At 49.0% G+C, this 20,628-nt stretch overlaps 1 protein-coding gene across 1 annotated transcript in view; it reads right to left on the reverse strand.

The window, feature by feature from the left end:
• Positions 1-816: 816 nt before the first annotated feature.
• PCF11 (PCF11 cleavage and polyadenylation factor subunit) overlaps positions 817-20,628 on the reverse strand; it is a 498,315-nt gene continuing 478,503 nt past the window's right edge. The window contains exon 16 of the mRNA XM_069639870.1: positions 817-1,353. Coding sequence (XP_069495971.1) covers positions 1,120-1,353 — 234 coding nt within the window. The 3' untranslated portion in view covers positions 817-1,119. The remainder of the gene's footprint in view (positions 1,354-20,628) is intronic.

Here is a 20,628-nt window from a genome sequence, read left to right on the forward strand (position 1 = left end):
ACACTTAAAGCTGAACTTGGACAGTAGGCCATTATCAGCTAGGTCTTATTTCCCAATTCCATGTGGCACTATAAATGAAATGGTTCACTTGCTAGTTTGAGGACTCTGTATTCGGCGCAAGAACATTACCTTGGATAATGGTAGATTAACGTAGGATAGTGCCATGCTGTGTTCTCAATAAAGCTTAATTGGGATACAATATTCTGTTTGCAGACAGACATTGGAATGCCAACTTACAAACCATCCATGAAATGAAGACATAAGCAAAGCATGATTAGATGTCATTGCGTTTATTTAACCAAATATAAATTAACATTTTATCAATTAACTATCCTAATTAACTCCCAAAAAGGAAAATAAACTGTCTCAAAAGTAATGTACTCCTTTATTATATTTCCCTGCAACTAGGCCAAAATGCCCAGACTACTTTAAAAGACAAATTACCCCAAAAAGTTAAAAATCCACCGTTGCTACTAAATATGAAAAATGTTGGTCCATCAATCCTACTTTGATGACACTGTGTGTAAACTAAAGCAATTTGCTATGAACCCTTTCCCACTCCTGCACTAAAATGCACATTCAAGTTAACATACATAATATCCTATGTATTTTGTAATCAGAGTGTGTATGCCAGTCAGTATGTTAGAAGTTAGTGTGAATTTAGAAATGAAACTGAACCAATGTTTAACCTTTTACTAAAAGTAACTTACTTCAGGTACTTTTTAGCAAAACATGACTAAATGACGGTCATTCTATTTTTCTTTGAAAAAAAAAAAGGAAACTGTACTATGGTGTGCATAAACATTACACTCCATAAATAGCAAAAATATATTTTATTTATAAATTACAGTTTCACAAGTGAAAAATTGTACAATTTTATCTTACAAATACAATTCAATATTTTATCTGCATAAATTACAGAATTTCACACAATGAACACATGAAACTGTGCAGGCAGTAGGATATTCAAATACAAAAATGTATTTATAAACCAAATTATACAGCCAGGGTGTGTGCCCAAGCTCAACTTTCATATAAAAGTTATATTTAGCCACCATGGGCATAATTCTACAACAGCAGCTTTTAAAAAAAATAAATTAGATTTTTTCTTTAATTAATTTAAACAGATGGAGACTCGACTGGCTCATTTTTAATTTCAGTAAGTAGAGGCTTGTTCTCTTCTGGGCAGGCAGTTGGGGTTTCTTCTGGCTCCTCTTTGATTTTTGGACTACTGACTTTTGGACTACTTATTGGTTCCTTCAATTCCTGTTTCACAATGTTCAACATAACATTTAGTGGATTTTCCATGAGGGTCTTGCTAGGAGATGGTGTAGAATCCAAGAATGAGGAGGTCTACAAATAAAAAAATGTATAGTTTTAGTATCCCATTTAATATCTTGACTTACATTTTCACATGTATTCACTAAATACAAAACTTTTAAATTAAAAAATATATCTTGCATGGCAACATTAGTTGAAATCATAGCTCTCAATCACAGGTATTTTCATAGTTATGAAGTTTAGAATATTTGTATGTGGTTTGTTAGGCACAATAACCCTGAGAGGCATCAGTGTTCAATACTCCAAGCGCAAAAACAAAGTACAGTTAGAATAAGAGGCAAAGGAAGAATGCACTTCCACCAAGAGTTTATTAAATAAAAAAGTATACACAAAAGCATTACAGGTGAAGAACAAACTCTAAAAGAGGCAGGAAAAGTAGCTGTGAATGCCAATAAAGATAAAGAAAACTGCAAGTCAAAATAGGTATGTTTTCACCCTCCTTTCTGAAAGGATAGAGACTGTTTTTAGACTCAAAGTCAGGAAGACTAGTCCAGTATTTAGTTCCAAGGACAGTAAGAGCAGCTCCCAAAGGCTCTGGACAATTTGAATAGAATATCCACAATAGTAAATCTTAAAAGTGCTCTAACGGCCAAGATGCGATTTTATGCGGTGGTATAGATACCATGTGCTAAGCCTTAGGGCCTAGCCCTTGGTGTAGTGAGGTCAACTAGTCTCGATGCCTACTCGAAGTTGCATACCCCAAGAGGCTCCTGAAGAGTCCATGGACTGCCCGGTGGACTGACCAGTTCCCTTGTATGCTGCCTTGCTGGAGACGTTGCTGCTCTGCATTCAAGCCAAGAACCTTTGGTAATGATCAGCTTGTGTCACAAGTCATCTTGTGCTGAAATGTCGTCTACCTAGCATTAAGGGAACCTGTCCTGGAGCTGCTTCTGTGACCGCAACTGGAATACCGGCTACCGTCGCCCGCAAAGGGTGAGCGTCGCTTGAACGAGCTTTCCTACATCTCATGAAGTGTCCCTGAAGGGGTCTGTACTGTGAAAGTCTACATTTCTACATCCTCTGGTGTTGCATCTTGAAGTTGGACCCAACAGAAACAGTTGAACCTGCAAGGACATAGACCATTGTCCCCAGCGACCTCCAGAAGATCCATCGTGTGACCTTGGAAAATCGGGTTGGGGCGGTTCAGTAAATGCCACCGTTTCTGTCCCCAACACCCCTAGAATAACATTGGGTGTAAAGCCCTTTGTCTCCCAACTCCCTCTTTACTTAGCTTATGTTGTCGACCCTGTATCCTACCCCTCGACTAGCCTTGAGACCGGAAAAGGAGAACTTACCGGTCTTTGCACAAATAAGTATTGCACTTTTAAATAGTTTTGAACGGTCTGAAATCACCACCAGAAGCCTATTGCATTATTTCAGAGAATACCTTCCTCGGAGAACCTGGTCTTGGAACCGGTGACATTTGGGCACTAGGCCCCATAACATCTAAGGGTTTGACTTCTTTAAGTAAAGGGATTTGTATTTGTGAATGGTTCAAATTTTACCTGCATCAGAATAACTTACCTGGTTAAATTATTGACTGATGCATTTTTATTGATTTATTTATTGGGTATTTATGATGTGCCCATACACAAAGGTGTTTCAAGGCGCAACATGACAGGAGGAGTGGGGGATGAATAAACAAGGGTGAAGAAAAAACAAAGGACGGTCCTACTAGGCCTTGTGACATTAGGATTGTGCAAGTGCAGTAACAAAAAGTGCAGGGTAGGGGAAGTGCTAGGGGAGGCCAGGTCGACTGTCAGTGGACTGCAGAGTGTGCAGGGGAAGAAGGCGGACATGATAAGTGTGAGGGAGTGCATTGTAAGGGAATATAATGGTGAATGACAATGCATTACTTACCGTAAAAGCATTTCTGATGGTTGTATCTGCTTAGATTCACATGCTGTATATAGTCCGACATCCAGTGGTCACTGCGGAGTATTGCATTTTGGTTTTTCGTAGTCGAAAAGGGGACATCGACAAGGCGTGTCTGTTACACTCTCCCTATAGTGACGTGCAGTGTACCCACACTCCCTCACGCGTCGAGGTCCCTCTTTGTATTTTTTCTGCCGAGTGAGCCTATTAGACGTGAGCGAGTACAGAAAAGAGAGATATAGAAGAAAGTCTATGTTCTTTCCATCCGAGCGAGGCGGAAGGGTGGGCGGATGTGAATCTAAGCAGATACAACCATCAGAAGAACAAGTTACTTCTTACCTGGTAACGTTATTTCGATGGGATGTTCCTCCGACGTATTCCTTATCTTTGATAGATCATCTCCCAGCTTGCTGGCCTCAGAAAACATTTTCAGTAGAGGGCGCTGCGCGTCGACGTCCCTCGATAGCCTCTGTATCGGCACCAACGTCATCACGCATATAAATAGACTCGCGCAGCGTCCGTTTTGACGTTAACAGTTATTTTACATGAAATGATTATTGACCTTGAAGGAGCATAAGCTACAACCACAAGGGAAGTATTACTGCGGGGATGGATGGGAGGGGCGATAAGGAATATGTCTGAGGAACATCCCATCGAAAGAACGTTACCAGGTAAGAAGTAACTTGTTCTTCGAAGGGATTGTGTCCTCCGACGTATTCCTTACCTTTGATAGATTCCCAGAGCAGTGGTGTGTAATTGGAGGTGGGAGTAAAACGCCATGTTTCCGTTTAGGAATGAACAGAATGTAATACGGCTTTGCCAAACCTAGTCTCTTGACTAGAGGGGGAATCCAGGTTGTAAAATCTTGTGAAGGTATGTGCGGACTACCATGTGGCAACCGCACATATGTCTCGAACCGGAACCCCTCTTTGGAGGGCCGAGGAGGCTACAATACCCCTGGTTGAATGAGCCCTAAGATTTTGAGGAAGCTCTTTCCCTGCTAGTTTGTATCATTCCAGAATGGCCAAAATAATCTGGAAATGGTTTGTTTTATTATCGGTAGTCCCAACTTGTGTCCCGAGTAACCTACGAACAGTTGGTCTGCTTGTCTAATCCTAGCAAGTCTGCTGATGTAAAAGCTCAAAGCCCGCCTTGAGTCCAGCCTATGTAGCCTTTCTTCCTCTTTCCCCGGATGGGGAGGCGGAAGTAAGGTAATTTTCCGAGTGATGTGGAATTCAGAAACCACCTTTGGGAGGAAATTAGGCTTCACCTGTAGGACAACTTTGTCTTTATGAAAAATTGTATGAGGGGGTTTACAAGATAGAGCTTTTAATTCGCTCACCCTTCTAGCAGATGTTAAAGCCACTAATAAGAGAGTTTTAAGGGTGAGAAATCTTAGCGAACAAGAGTGGAGTGGTTCGAAAGGAGTACCCATCAGGAAATTTAAGACTAAATTTAAGTCCCATAAAGGAACCTGGAACGGTCTTGGAGGGTAGACATCAGTTAATCCCTTTAGAAATTGTATTACTAAGGGTAATTTGAAATACGATGGCTCCTCTGCAGTGCGCTTGAAGATTGATAGCGCTGCGAGATAGCCCTCGATAGTGCCAACTTGAAGGCCTGAATTTGCCAAGTAGAGTAGAAAGGATAACACTGTTGGTGTACCACATGAAAAGGGGTCAATATTCTCTTCTCTACACCAGCTGCAAAATTTGTTTCAACGGCAGCGGTATAAAGACTTTGTTGCTGGCCTTCTGGCCGAAAGCAACACCTCCATGACATCATCAGGGAGGTCCCAATCCTTGTATCTCAACCTTTCAGAAGCCAGGCGTGAAGGTTGAGGGTTCTCATGTCTGGATGGAGAACCTGGCCTCCCGTCTGTGAGAGAAAATTCTCCTTGAGTGGAAGACGAATTGGAGGGCAGATGGACATGTCCAGAAGGACCGGGTACCACGTTCTCCTGGCCCAGTCTGGGGTAATTAGGATCATGGTCCTCCGGAATCTTCTCAACCTCCTGATCATTTGAGGAATAACAGGGACTGGTGGAAACGCGTACAGGAGTGGAAACTCCCAGTCCACTACGAACGTGTCCCCTAGAGATCCTCTTGGGGGAAATTCCCTTGAACAAAACAGATTGCACTTCCTGTTGGTACTGGTGGCGAACAGATCCACCTGAGAGGTTCCCCAAACAGCGAAGATCTCCTGAAGGACTTCCTCAGCAAGTTCACACTCATGGGAGACTGTGCCCTGCCTGCTCAGAGCGTCCGCCATCAAGTTCTTCTATCCAGCTAGGTGAACTGCCGATGGAGATTCCTTCTTGAATTGCCCAAAACCAGAGCTGCATTGCCTCTCTGCACAGTGGCAGTGATCCTACGCCTCCTCTTTTGTTGAGGTAGTGCATGGCCACTGTGTTGTCCGTCATGATCAGGACATTTTTCCCCTGTACAGATGGCAGAAAAGCTTTCAGCGCTAGTCTGATTGCTCTCAGCTCTAACAGGTTGATATGTAGTCTGGACTCCGATGTAGACCAACGACCGCTGATGGTCAAGTCGTTGGTATGGGCTCCCCACCCCGAGAGTGAGGCATCTGTGACTACCGTTATCTCCAGCTATTGTTGCCAAAACAGTTCTCCCTTCAAGATGTTTTTCTGGCAGGCCCACCACTGAAGGTCTCGAGCCACCTTGTCCAGAACCTGAGGGCGGTCTGTCATTCTCCCTGAGAATTGTGACCAGTGAGTTCAGTGCCCACCGAAGAGATCTCATTCTCAGGCGAGCCTCTGGCACAAGGAAGATGCAGGATGCCATGAGGCCTATCAACCTCAAAAAGTCAAAGTCTGGGAGACGTTTGGCATTTTGAAACTTGGTGACCATCTGCAGAATATCTTGAGTCCTCACCTCGGGTGGCGAGGCTTTTCCCAGGGAAGTGTCCAGGACCGCTCCAATGAACTGGAGTCTCTGTGATGGTATAATCTGTGACTTCTTTAAATTGAGGGAGAAGCCCAGTTTGTGAAGGAAGTGGCAGACAATCTAGCTGAATCTGAGCTTGTTCCGGAGATACAGCTCTGATCAGCCAATCGTCCAGGTAAGGGTAGACGTGAATCCCTTCCCTCCTTAGACTTGCAGCCACTACCGACATTAGCTTGGTGAAGACGCTCGGGGCGGAGGTCAGCCCAAATTGCAGAACTCGAAATTGATAATGAGAGCCGCCAATTGCGAACATCAGGTATTTCCTGTGTTTAAGATGGATTGGCACATGGAAATAAGCATCCTGGAGATCCAGAGATACCAGCCAGTCCGGGAGCTGGAGGGCATGAAGGATCTGAGAGAGAGTTACCATCTTGAACTTGTCCTTCCTGAGGAACTTGTTCAATTCTCGTAAATCCAAGATAGGTCTCAGTCCTCCGTCTTTCTTTGGTATGAGAAAGTAGGGGGAGTAACAGCCCTTGTTCCTCTCCGCTACAGGTACCGGTTCTATGGCACCGTTCTCTAGCAGGTCTACAATTTCCTGCAAGAGGAGCGGATCTGGAACTTTCAGAGAGCTGTTCCACGGGGGATGACTGAGGGATGCGTAGAAAAGGCAGGCAGTAACCTTGGGCAACTGTCTCCAATGCACAAGCATCTGACGTAATAACCTGCCATTCCGTCAGATGTTGAGTTAACCTGCCCCCTACTGGTGTCTTGTGAGTAGAGTCCTCAGAGCGGTTTGGAGGCGGCTGATGCAGATGTCGAGGGTAAAGAGGCACCTGCTGCTGCGGCTTTTGTATTTTTACCTCGTCCACCTCGGGTGAATTTTTTCGGACCCCTTTGAACCGGCTGTCCTCTGCCTCTTCCGAATGCGGAATAGAAGCGAAAGGACTTACCTCTCCAAGAGGTTCCTGAGGGGCGATATGGTGTCTGACGGATTGCAGCTCCCAGGGATTTTGCTGCTGCCTTTGATGTTTGTAGTTTTTCTAAACTATCATCCGTCTTCTTACCAAACAAAGAAGAGCCATCAAAGGGCATATTAAAAAGTCTGCTCTGCACATCTGGAGCAAAACCAGACTTTCGCAACCAAGCAAATCTCTGGGTTGTTGTAGTTGCCGCCATGACCCTGCTGATGCTGTCAGCAGAATCGATGCCATTTTGAAGGGATTCGCACATAGCGTTCTTACCATCCTTGATGATGTTTAGGAACGCTTTCCTTTCTTCTCCCTCCGATTTACTACCTGATGAAGTAGCTGCCTGGACAACCAGACTCTCCGGAGTTGGGTGTTTGGATAAATATTCAGGGTCAGCAGAAGACACCCTATATTTAGCTGATAATTTTTGGTGAACCGCCGGGATTACCTCAGGTGTTACCCAGTTTGCCAATATTCTCCTTTGTAATGCCGCATGAAATGGGCACCACAGGATCCTCCTGTGGACCTTTGACCAAGATGTCGGAGGTGGTCTTGCTGAAAAGCAGGTCAGGGTGTGGACCACCCCATCAACTATTATCCTTGCCATCAATGTTCTATAAGGGGTGTCAGCATGTTCCCCTGGGTCTGCTCTGGCATATTGGGGAAGTGTCCAACCCACTTGCTTCCTGTAAGGATTCTTGGAGGTCTTTCAACCTACCTTCCTCAGAGGTAAATTCCTCTGGTACAGGAGTTGCAGATCCCTGCAACTCAAAAGGTCTTTCCTGATCCGAATCCTCCCCTTCATAAATAGATAAGACTCTGGAGTGATCAGGTCTTGAAAATGGTATAAATCCCATTTCCACAGCAGAAGGGGCCAAATTCGTCATAATTGGTTGAGAAAACGTCGACGTCGTTGACATGGACGCTAAAGGCTTCGAAGCCATCGAAAAAGGCGTTGAGAAAGGTGGTAGAGGCCTCGATGAACTCGAGCGCATCGGAATTCTACTCGAGGTTGTCGACATTCTCGTGATCGAGGCACTGGGTATGACCACTGGCTGTGAGGTGGTCGTGGGTTTGTCCTTTCTCGACGTCTAAGACGGCGTCGACTCGACTGACCTGTGCGTCGAAGAACCCTTCGATAACAGCATCGAAGACGCCGATCTATGCGTCAAAGGGATCTTCGACGACGGCGAAGACGCGACCTTGCCTTTACTCGAGGGTTTGTGACGCTCTCGAGTGGCTTCTTTCGCCAGGTGCTACGACTCGTGGCGTTTTGATTGTTTGGGTCTTTCACCCAGGGTATCACCCTCAGCAGTCTTCGAGGGGGTCGAGGCCGCTTTCACGAAGACGCTCAGCAGCATCTTCCTGAATTCCTCCCACTCAGCTTGAGAGCTATGTTTTGTGGGGCAGGAGACCCTTTTTGGGGAAACGGAAGACGAGGAAGGGGATCTTCGACCTCTCTTTTTTCAATGCTTAGATCTCGAAGAGTGATGGGAACTGCTTCGAGACCTAGAACGAGAATGTCTTTTGTGATGGCGAGGAGACAAATGTCTCGATTCTGCCGAGGAAACTTTCGAAGAAGTTTTAACTGCCTTATCTCCCTCGAGCTTCCCCTTACGCTCCCTCAAGGCTTTCGCCGTCATGGACATGCAGTCCTCGCACTCCGAACAATGGTGCTCGATTCCAAGGCACCACAAACAGATCCTGTGAGGATCTGTGAACAACATTTTCTTTCCAGTCTCGACATTTTTTGAAGCCGGACCGAGGAGTCGTCGGTTCGGGTGAGGAAGCCACCGAGTACGAGTCGGTGTTCACGAGGAATATGAAGTATATTTGACTGAAGAACTGAGCAACGATATTCCATGGCCCCACGAAGCGTGGAAAAACGGAACAGAGCAACGGACGCTGCGCGAGTCTATTTATACGCGTGATGACGTTGGCGCCGATACGGAGGCTGTCGAGGGACATCGGCTCGAGGGACATCGGCGCGCAGCGCCCTCTACTGAAAAAATTTTCAGAGGCCAGCAAGCTGGGAGATATATTAAAGATAAGGAGTATGTCGGAGGACACAATTCCTTCGAAGAACAAGCTACTCTCTTACCTGGTAACCTTCTTTCGATGGATGGTCCGACGACGTATTACATATCTATGACAGTAATCACCACAGCTGTGCTGCTTTGGAAAATTTTCAGCGTCTGCATCGATGCACCGTCCTCGTGGACCTCCTCCGACGGCACCCAATGTGATAAGTAGGACGCACGACGCCCGTAGCCTCAGTTGTAGTTGTAGTTTTTTCCCAGAACGTGTGCCACCAGTCTGACACACAAAGCCTTGCGGAAACGTAAGCTGCAATCACATAAGAAATTCTGTAGCGGGGAAGGTAGGGAGGGAGCAATATGGAATATGTCGTCGGACCATCCCATCGAAAGAACGTTACCAGGTAAGAGAGTAACTTGTTCTTCGAGGGGATTGGGTCCTCCGACGTATTCCATATCTATGACAGACTCCCAAAGCAGTACCAATGCAAGGAGGTGGTAAGAGAATTTAGAAAACAGAAATGTAGCATGCCCAATCAAATTGCGGAGTAAAGGACCGCCTTGCCAAAGGCCAGATCCTGCCCCCGGATGGAATCGAGGGAATAGTGACGTACAAAATTATGTACCGAAGCCCAGGTAGCTGAATCACAGAAGTTGCGAATAGGAACACCCCTGTGTAGGGCAGTAGAGGCAGCCATACCCCCTGGTAGATGGGCCCATAAGCTGACCGGGGGGTCCTTACCCGCCAAGCGGTAACACTCAGATAGCCAAAATAATCCAGCGAGACAAAGTCTGTTTCGTCACAGCCTGTGCCAAACGCTTTCCAGCGTAACCAATAAAGAGCTGATCATCCACTCTGACCCGGGACATACATGAAATATAAAAGCTTAACGCTCTCCTAGGATCAAGCCTTTGGAGCCTCTCCTCTTCCTTCCCAGGATGTGGAGGAGGATAAAATGCTGGAAGAACAACCTTCTGACAAATGAAATTCCGACACCACCTTCGGAAGAAAAGGACGACCTCTAAGGACAAGCCTGTCCTTATGAAACACAGTGAAGGGTGGTTTAACTGAAAGTGCCTGTAACTCACTCACTCACTCTGCGAGCAGAGGTGACCGTAAATAAAAATACAGTTTCCAGAGTCAACAGTCTCAAAGGGCATGAATGCAAAGGCTCAAACGGAGCACCCACCAGAAACTTGAGAACAAGGTTGAAATCCAAACCGGGCACCTGGAAAGGTGACGGAGGGAACACATTAGCCCTTTCAGAAACTGAGAAATTGAAGGAATTTTAAAACGGGAACACTCTTCAGATGAGCGCTTAAATATGGACAGCGCCGCCAGGTAGCCTTTAATGATACCCACTTGAAGGCCTCTGTGGGCCAAAGAAAGCAAAAAAGACAGAACCATGGGATTCACACATGCAAAAGGATCCACATTCTTAACCCTGCACCAGTCGCAGAACTTACTCCAACGGCAACGGTACAGGGACTTTGTTGCGGGCCTTTTGGGCGAAACCAACACCTCCATCATGTCTTCAGGGAGGTCCCAATCCTTATACCTCAACCTTTCAGAAACCAAGCATTAAGGTTGAGGGACCTGACCCCTGGATGGAGAACCTGACCCCCCCCCCCCCCTCCCGTGAGAGCAGATCGTCTTGGTAGGGAAGACTACGTGGAGGACAGATGGACAAGTCGAGAAGGTCCGGGTACCACGTCCTCCGGGCCCACGCCGGAGCAATGAGGATCATCCAGGAACCGAACCTCCGCAGTACTTGCGGGATGACGGGGATTGGAAGAAACGTATACAGCAGTGGGAATGACCACTCCACCATGAATGCGTCTCCTAAGGCTCCGTTTGGAGGAAATTCCCACGAGCAGAACCTCTCGCACTTCCGGTTCACACTTGAGGGGTCCCCCAAAGGGCGAAGATCTCCAGGAGAATCTCCTGAGCCAACTCCCACTCGCGAGAGATCGCGCTCGATCTGCTCAGAGCGTCCGCTGTCTCGTTTTCGTCTCCTGCCAGATGAACTGCTGAGATCGAAACTTCCTGCTGGATTGCCCAGAAACAGAGCTGCATCGCCTCCCTGCACAGAGGAAGCGACCCTGCCCCCCCTTTTTGTTGAGGTAGTGCATGGCAACCATGTTGTCCGTCAGGATCTGAACATTCTTTCCTCGCACAGTCGGCAGAAAAGCCTTCAGGGCTAGCCTGACGGCCCTCAGCTCCAACAGATTGATATGGAGTCTGGACTCCGACCGAGACCAACGACTGCTGACTCAACTCCTTGGCATGAGCTCCCCATCCCGTGAGGGATGCGTCCGTCATGATCGTCACCTCCGGCCAGGGCAGCCAAAATGGAGCCCCCCCTCATCAGATTGCCTTCGTCGGCCCACCACAGAAGGTCCTGGGCAACCGAAGACGGTACCTGAACAGGGTCCGACATCCTGCCAGAGGACTGAGACCACTGGAGCTTGAGTGCCCATTGCAAAGATCTTATCCGCAACCTGGCCTCTGGCACCAGAAGAATGCAGGATGCCATGAGGCCGAGCAGTCTCAAGAACTCGAACGGTGGGAGAGTCTGGGCAAGTTGAAACTTGTGCACCATCTGCTGAATGTGATGAACCCTCATCTGGGAAGGAAAACACTGCCCCAGGGACGTGTCGAGCACTGCCCCAATGTACTGGAGCCTCTGAGTTGGTGTCAAATGGGACTTCTTGAAGTTGAGGGAGAAGCCCAGCTTGTGGAGGGAGTGGCAGGTGACTGACAGATGATCCAGGACTTGCTCGGGAGAGCGCGCCCTCATCAACCAATCGTCCAGGTAGGGGAAGACGTGAATCCCCCCTTTCCTGAGATGCCATGCCACCACTAACATGAGCTTGGTGAAGACGCTCGGGGCGGAGGTCAATCCGAACGGCAGTGAAAGTGCGAGTCGCCAACCTCAGGTACTTCTTGTGCTTTGGATGGATCGGCACATGAAAATAAGCGTCCTTGAGGTTGGGAGACACCAACCTGGAGGACTTGAGAGAGAGAGGGTAACCATCTTGAACTTGTCCTTCCTGAGGAGTTTTTTCAAACCGCGCAAGTCCATGATGGGTCTCAATCCCCCGTCTTTCTTGAAGAAAAAAAAAAAGGGAGAATACCATCCCTTGTTCCTCTCCGCTACAGGCACCAGTTCTATGGCGCCTTTCTCCAGCAGGGATTGAATTTCCTGCGCAAGGAGCGGATCCGGATTCTTCAAAGAGATTCCCCGGTGGATTGTCTTGAGGCCTCTGCCGGAAAGGAAGACCGTAGCGTGGGTTATGATCTCCACAACCCACACATCTGAAGTAATGGCGCATCACTCTGCAAGATGCTGCGCCAGCCTTCCCCCAACCGGCGAACCATTGGACATGGCCTCATGACTGAGCTGAAGCGGGTGCAGCGTTGCCTGATGGCAAAGAGGCAACAGCCCGAGCGGCCTTGGCACCTCGAGTACCTTGTTTTCCACCTCTGGCACTCCTACGGTGGCCCCTTTGACTGGCAGCTCCTCTCGCTTTACCAAAGGATGAGTAATAACGAAAGGAACCTTCCCTCCATTGCTGTCCCCTAGAACGAAAAGGCGCAGGTTGTCGAACTGCAGCGCCCAACGACTTTGCTGCAGCTTTGGAGGTCTGCAACCTCTCAAGGCGCTCGGGGGCCTTGCTGCCAAAAAGATGTTCCCGTCAAAGGGCACGTTGAGGAGCCGGGCCTGCACATCAGGAGCAAACCCTCAACTTCCACAACCACGCAAACCTGCGCATCACGGAGTTCGCCGCCATGGACCGGCTGACGCAATCTGCCATGTCCAAATCCGACTGAATGGCCTCACACATCGCATCCTTGCCATCCTGAACCATGGCAAGCAAACCATCCCATTCACCCCCTTCGGGAATATGTTCAGCCGCCAAGGAAACAGTTCCACAGAGTGTGAGTGAAACGAGACAAGGCACAAATGAGTTGGCCGCCTGAAACGCCATACGCTCTGCAGAAAACAGTTTCTTCGCCCAGCCGTCAAAACGCTTGTCGTCCCCATCAGGAGGGATGGTAGGGTACGACGCCTGCTTTGCCAGGGCCGTAGCTGCCTGCACCACCAAACTCTCCGGAGCAGGGTGCTTGGACAAGTAGCAGGGGTCACTACTGGCTGGGCGGTATTTTCGCAGCAAAGACTAGCTCACTGCCGGGAGACTCTCCGGAGCAGTCCAAGCCGCTGCCACCCTTCCTTGCAGAGCCATATGGAATGGCAGTACCGGGTCAGTTGGTGGACCAATGTCGAGGATATCCGTAAGGTCATCCTGAACAAACTCCCCTGGAGGAGCAGACCATCCTAAGTATTCAGAGACCCGTGACATAAGTCGCCGGTACGAAGAATCGGCATGAGTGAAAGGCTCAGGCCTACAAAACTTCACCTCTGGAGAGGTGTCCAGCCCACTAGCATCATGCAGGGACTGCCTCAGGTCCTCAAACTGGCTATGGCCCTAGAGAATCTCGTCAGGCACTGTGTCAGGCACCATGCCATCATCAGAGCCCTCATCCACCTCTGAAATGAATTCCAGATGGCGGTAAGAAGGCACAGAACTGGAACCAAAGCCATGCTTGACCTTGGCCAGAGCCTTCCTAGGTGGTTCCCCCGAGCCACGGGGTACCCCCGTCGACACAACCCCGAAAGGCGTCGAGTGAATCGGTTTAGACAACAGACACGGCACCGACAGCGTTGAGACAGGCCTCAAAGGCGGAGCCCCGAACGTGTCCCTCGACATCCTGGGCGCCGACTACTTCTTTGGAGGCGGAGCCTCGAGAGAGTCCGTCGACGACCTCGGCGCCACAGGCGTCGATGTCTTCCTCGAAGACTTCACAGGTTCACGCGGTCTCAAGCGCGTTGAGGACCGGGACCTGGACGGGGCATGCCGAGAACAATTCCACTTGTTCAAGTGGGACCTTTCCCACAAACCGTGACGACCACCCGAGCCCAAAGGCGTGCGAGCGGCGTCGCTCGGCTGATCACGACTGACCCCACTCGGAGACTTGGACGGACCTGTGCCCTGCGATTTGAGAATCGCCAACATTTTCTTCCCGAAGGAAGCCCATTCCTCCGGTGTCGTATGCTTGGTGGGGTAAGCAACCCGCCGACGGGCGGAGTCCTCGGATGGGGACGGGGAAGGCGACCGATGACGGCGCTTCCGGGAGTGCCTCGAAGAGGCAGAGGAGTGGCGAGACCGAGACCTACTGGACTTCCGACGACGACACGGCGAGTCGCCCCTCAAGTCGTCCGTCGAAAGCCCCGCAGACCTCGACTTCCTGGGCTTGGAGACCTTACCTACCGATAACTTCTTGCGCTCCCGCAAGGCTTTCGACGTGACCAACTGGCAATCGACACAGCCATCCGTGTCATGGGCCTCCCCGAGGCAGGCGTCGTGCGAGTCTGTGACCGACATCTTGGACCCTCAGTCCCCGCACTCCTTAAAGCCCGGACGCGGTATGGAAGACGAGGTAGACATCTTCACGAAGAAATCGTACACAAACAGCTTCAAAGAAACGAGATGAACAACAGAAACTCCAAAGAGTCGAGGCGCACTGAGATTTACGAAGCGAACATGTTCGCAGAAAAAACAGAACTGAGGCTACGGGTATCGTGCGTCCTACTTATCACATCGGGTGACGTCGGCGGAGGACCTCAAGGACGGCGCATCGACGCAGAAAATTTTCCGAAGCAGCACAGCTGTGGGGATTACAGTCATAGATATGGAATGCGTCGGAGGACCCAATCCCCTCGAAATGCTTTTACGGTAAGTAATGCATTGTCTTCTGATGTTTGTTAATCTGCTTAGAATCACATGTTGTGCATAGACTAGCGAGCAGTACCCAGAGTTGGAGGTGGGTTGTGAGAAGAAACAGTAGAAAAAAAGATGTCTTAATACTGCTTGTCCCACCTGGGAATCAGCTCTAGAGTGGGCATCTAGACAGTAGTGTTTTGTAAAGGTGTGAACAGAACTCCAGGTTGCCGCTTTGCAAATGGACTCAAGAGGGACATTTGCAATGAAAGCTATGGAAGCTCGAGTGGAGTGTGCTCTTGGCTTGAAGGGTAGTTCTCTCTTAGCAAGAGAGAAACAGAGATGCATTGTACAATCCATCTAGAAATAGTGGATTTTGAAACTGCATCTCCTTCTCTTCCTGCTGCCACCGAGACAAAGAACTGATTAGTCTTTCTCAATGGTCTAATTCTTTCCATATAAAACATCACGGCTCTGCGAACATCCAGTGTATGCAGGCTCTTCACCCCTAAGTCTGAAGGATTTTGAAAGAACGTTGATAGTTCTATTGATTGGTTGACATGGAATTTAGAGATAAATTTTGGCGCAAACCTAGGATGTGTGCGTAGAACCACCTTATCCTTGTGAACTGTTACAAAGGGGTCTAGTACAGAGAGCGCTTGTAGTTCACTTACTCTCCTAATGGAGGTGATCGCTATAAGAAGAGCAATCTTAAGAGTGATGTCTTTAAGTGTTGATTTGTGCATGGGTTCAAAGGGAGACCTCATGAGCCTGGTTAGTATCACATTTAGGTCCCATCCGGGAGCGGGATTAGCTATGGGAGAGGGGATCCTCTTCACTCCTTCCATGAAGGCTTTAATAACTGGGACTTTCCACCATGACACTTTAATTTTGGAAGTGGTGTATGCGGAACGTGCAGCTAAATGGACTTTAATAGAGTTAAACACCAAGCCTGAATCTAGTAGGTGAGTCAGGTACAGGACAATTTGTGTGGGAGAGCAGTCAACCGGGTTGATGCTCCTTCCCCCTACACCAGATGACAAATCTTTTCCATTTGCTAGAATAACAGTGACAAGTGTTAGGCTTTCTTGCCTCCCTGAGAATGTCCATGCATCTCTGCGGGAGTTGTAAATGTCCAAATTCTATGATCTCAGGAGCCAGGCTGCTAAGTTCATGGTCTGAGGGCATGGATGCAGTGTCCTGCCCTTGCCCTGAGACAACATGTTGTACGGGCAAGAAAGTTTCACTGGAGGAGATAGGGACATCTCCATCATGTGAGCAAACCAAGGCTGTCTGGCCCACATAGGGGCCACCAGTATCATGGCGACTTGTTCTTGGTGCATCTTGTGCTCTAACTTGTTGAGAACGGGAGTTGGAGGGGTGGGGGGGAAGTGTAAACAAATTTCCCTGACCATGGTATCGATAGACCGTTCCCCTTGGATTGGTTCTGGGGGTACCCGGAGGCGTAATCTTGGCATTGGGAGTTCTCCAGAGTTGCGAACAGATATATTTCTGGGAATCCCCATTGTGTGAAGACGTTGAAGATGATGTCTTTGTGTAACCGCCATTCGTACTCCGAGCGCAGAGGGAAGTCTCTGCTGAGTTCGTCTGCTAGCAGATTGAGTTCCCCTGGTACATGTTGTGACAGTAGGAACATGTGTTTGAGAGCCCACTTCCAGTTGTTGTGGGACAGCTTGGACAGTCCTGGAGAGTGAGTGCCCCCTTGCTTGTTGAGGTAGTACATGGCTGTGGTGCTGTCCGTGAGGACCATCACTGACTTCCCTTGTAGGTGTGCCTGGACGGCTTTCAGTGCCTTGAACACAGCTAGTAGCTCCAGTAAGTTTATATGCTTGGATGCTATGCTCGGAGTCCAAACTCTGAGTAGTCTGATGGGATAGGTGAGCCCCCCCCATCCTGTGAGGGATGCGTCTGTGGTTAGAGTGGCTTCCACTGCAGGGGTGGAAAATGGTTTCCCTATTACCAGGTTTTCCTTCGACCACCACCGTAGTGAGAGAACCAAGGCCTGCGAGACCACCACTTGATCGTCCCATTGTCCGCTGGCTTGACACCACTTGTTGAGCCACTCTTGCATTGGGCGCATGCGCAGGCGCGCGTGAGGTACCAAATAAATACGCCATCATTCCCAGTAAGCGCATTGTTTTGCGTACCGTCACCTCTCGACCGCCCACATATTGAGGGATTTGAAACAGCATGTTTTGGACCCTCTCGGAGGGGAAGACGAGGCCGTCCTTTGTTCGAATTAGAGCCCCTAGGAATTGTTTGATCTGGCTGGGGTCTAAACTGGACTTCTTCTCGTTGATGGAGAAGCCCAGTTGAAACAAAAGGTCTACAGTCTTTTGGGTATTTGAGAAGCATGTTTCTTAAGAATCCCCTGTTATGAGCCAATCGTCGAGGTAAGGGTATACTGGGATGGACCACCTGCGCAGGTGGGCCGCTGCCACTGCCAGTACCATCGTGAATACTCTCGGCGCTGATGCTATGCCGAAGGGTAGCACTCTGAACTGGTAGTGTTTGACAAGTCAAGTCAAGTGTTTGCCCTCTATCATGAACCTGAGGTATTTCCTGCGCGCTGGCAACATTAAAATATGAAAGTATGCATCTTTCATTTCCAGTGTTGTCATGTAATCTCCCTGTGAAAGCAGGGGGATTACCTCCTGTAGAATCACCATACGAAACTTTTGAAGTTTGACATATTTGTTCGCTGGGCGCAGATCTAGTACAGGGCGCATGGTTAAGTCCTTTTTGGGCACAAGGAAGTACACTGAATAAATACCTTCTGTTACCTGAGCTAGAGGCACGACCTCTATAGCCCCTTTTTCTAGTAGTTGGTCCACTTCTTGAAGAAGGATGGCGAGGTGTTCTGGTGACATGCGTCGTCCCCTTGGGGGTCTGTACGTAGGGGAACTGTTGAATTCTATACAGCAACCGCGGGCTATGGTTGATAGTACCCAGCGGTCTGATGTTATACCCTCCCATGCTGGAAGGAAGGATGTTAACCGGCCCCCGACCAGCGATGCATGGGAGGGAACCCGAATCTTTGAGTCATTTGGTGTTCGTGGCTTGGGAACCTCTAGGAGTGGGACCCCGACCTCTTCCCTTGCCACAACGTTGTCCTCATTGGTTGTATTGTCCACTGGTGCCTTGGTTAGAGGACCAGTTAACTGCAGAGTATTGTTGCTGCTGGTGTTGGCCTCAAAAAAAGCGTTTGTTGCCATAACTGCGTTTGTTGGGATTCCTTGAAATTTGGTCTAGGTTTTTGATGGTGTCAAATTCCTTCTTTGCTGTCTCTAGTGCCTCATCCACCGCCTTACCAAAGAGGTTGGCATCTTCTATAGGTTTGTTAATTAGAGATGCTTGCGTTTCAGGTTTAAAGCCTGAATTACGTCGCCATACATGGCGTTTGAGGAGGATTCCTTGGACTAGGGAACGGCCAGCCGTTTCTGCAGCATCCAGAGTATTTTTAATGATGCTTTGGTTGACTAAGGTACCTTCAGTCACCGTGGCTAGAAGTCGAGTATGTAGGGGTTCTGGTACCTCCTCAATGTCCTTACGTAGTTTGCTCCACTGTGCATGTGCGTAACTTGCCAACAAAGTTGTTGTTGGCAATTCTTGCGGAAAAAGCAGCAGAGGCTGTAATCCTCTTTCCTAGGGCATACAGCTTTTTACCCTCTTTATCTGGTGGTGCCTCACTAGTTGACAGCAGGACCCCTGCTCTTTTCCTTGCATTTGTCACCACTAAGGAGTCTGGTACAGAGTGGCCCTTGATGTATAATGGGTCTGATGGGGAAGGACTAAATATTTTTTCTATCCTCGGGTTGACCCCTTTGATCAACGCGGGTGTAGATAGAGAAGGAATAATTTGTCTCTTTACTGAAGCGAGAAGGGGAATGGTTTGGCTGACAGAGGGTTTCTCCTTAATGATCTTTTCTACAAAGTCGATGTCAGGAGAAGTTTGCCCGGTCTCGATTTCGAAATGCGCTGCTGCCTTGCGTAGTAGTGCATTAAAGGTAGGTTGATCGTCTATAGGTGACGTATTCCTAATAGGTGAGTCCTTGAGGGGGCTTTGGGGGCGGACAGGTTTAGGGCGTCAGGGTCTGAAAACGCTGATGGGGACTGCCAGGGCTGTGAAGCGCCCTCTTCTGGGTCTTCTCCGAAGCCCCCCCCCCCATCACCCATATCCGGGTTATCTTCAAAACCTTCCTCCTCTAGGTTTTGTTCCCCTTCATTGCCTAAGAATTCATCATCCTCCTGAAAGTGGGGGTCCTCTCCAGTGTGGTCATATAAATATACATACTCTTGGGGGGGGGGTTGGGGGATCAAACAGCCTAGGGTACTTGGCCCTGGGAGCCTCCTGAGGTCCCTCTCTTGATCTCTTGGGTGTTGGAAGGTTCTGAGTCTCCATAAACCTCTCCATTTTGTCCATACAGAACTCTAGGGTTTCTTGAGGTACCCCAGAGCGGTGGGGGGGAGGGGGGGGGTAGGGCCTTCCGTTACAAAACGCTTCAACCTACCTCATAACGTCGAAGAAAGGTTCCCCTCGCCTTCTGAAAAGCCTTCTGGTAGGCTAGGAGTCTCCTTCTGACCTTTTCGGCTTCTCCCAGGCCTTGTGAGCGGTGATTGACGTTTCTTTCACCGTCCGTCTCTGGCTATCGGTGGAAATAATCCGCGCCAGGCTCTCGACAACTAAACTATCCGTCAAGGGTACCTCCGGCGTCGACGTTCCAGGCGTCGCTTGCTCTATGCCGACGGGCACTCTCTGACGGTGCGCGTCTGGCGGTTTAGTGATAGCTCCCTTATCTGGGGGTAGCCCAGTCGCTAGTAGCGTTTGCAAGGGGGGCTTAAGACTCTTACGGTCTGAGGAGGCCGCTGGTAGAACCTGCGTCTACGTTGGCGCTAATTCTCTCTTCGTCTTCGACGAGGAAGAGCTGTGTGTCGTGTGTTTATGGGAGTGTTTTTTGTGTGCATCTTTGTCGCCGGGGTGTTAAACCCCATAAGCAGGGCCTGAGCGGAGCTTGTCGGGCCGGGGACAAACGAGGAGCGTGAACGCTCCTTAGAGAGGTCTACGACTTCCGAAACGGACGTCGGGTTGTCACATTCCTAGTCAGTGGCGGCGGCGGGTGATGAATCAGACCAAGACAAGGCGTAGGCTGCCCACCTTTTGACCCTGCGATCTTTTAAAGTCTTCATCTTAAGAAGCTGACAGGCCGCACAGCCGTCTTTGTGGTCGAGGGGCAAGCAACGGTTACACCGTTTATGCTGGTCTTTCCAGGTAAACTTGCCTTTGCAACGCGGGCAAAACCTAAAAGGTGTCCTCTCCATAGCTGAGGAACTGATTGCATGTGACAATAACCCCGAAGGAAAGGGAGGGGAAGGGGAAAGGCATTCTCAAAGAGAAACAAATGTCCCACGACCCCACTCTCCCTCCTGTATTTGGCCGTCGAGGCCAGGCCACGTGTTCGGCGAACGCCGAACCACCTTCTCCGTCGAAGGCACCGCCGTCGGAGATCTTGATCGACCGTGAACAGCTTTGCAGCTACGACGCCGAAGGAGGGATGTAAAGTAATAATAAGTTAATAACGAACAAAGGTCGAATAAATGTTTTTGCAATGTCTCAAGGAGCTCCTAGTAAAGGCGACCAATATCTGGGCGGAAAAAGCAATCTGAGGGACCTCGACGCGTGAGGGATTGTGGGTA

This window comes from Ambystoma mexicanum, chromosome 7q (genome assembly GCF_040938575.1).
Source record: "Ambystoma mexicanum isolate Mex_15411 chromosome 7q, UKY_AmexF1_1, whole genome shotgun sequence".
NCBI lineage: Eukaryota > Metazoa > Chordata > Amphibia > Caudata > Ambystomatidae > Ambystoma > Ambystoma mexicanum.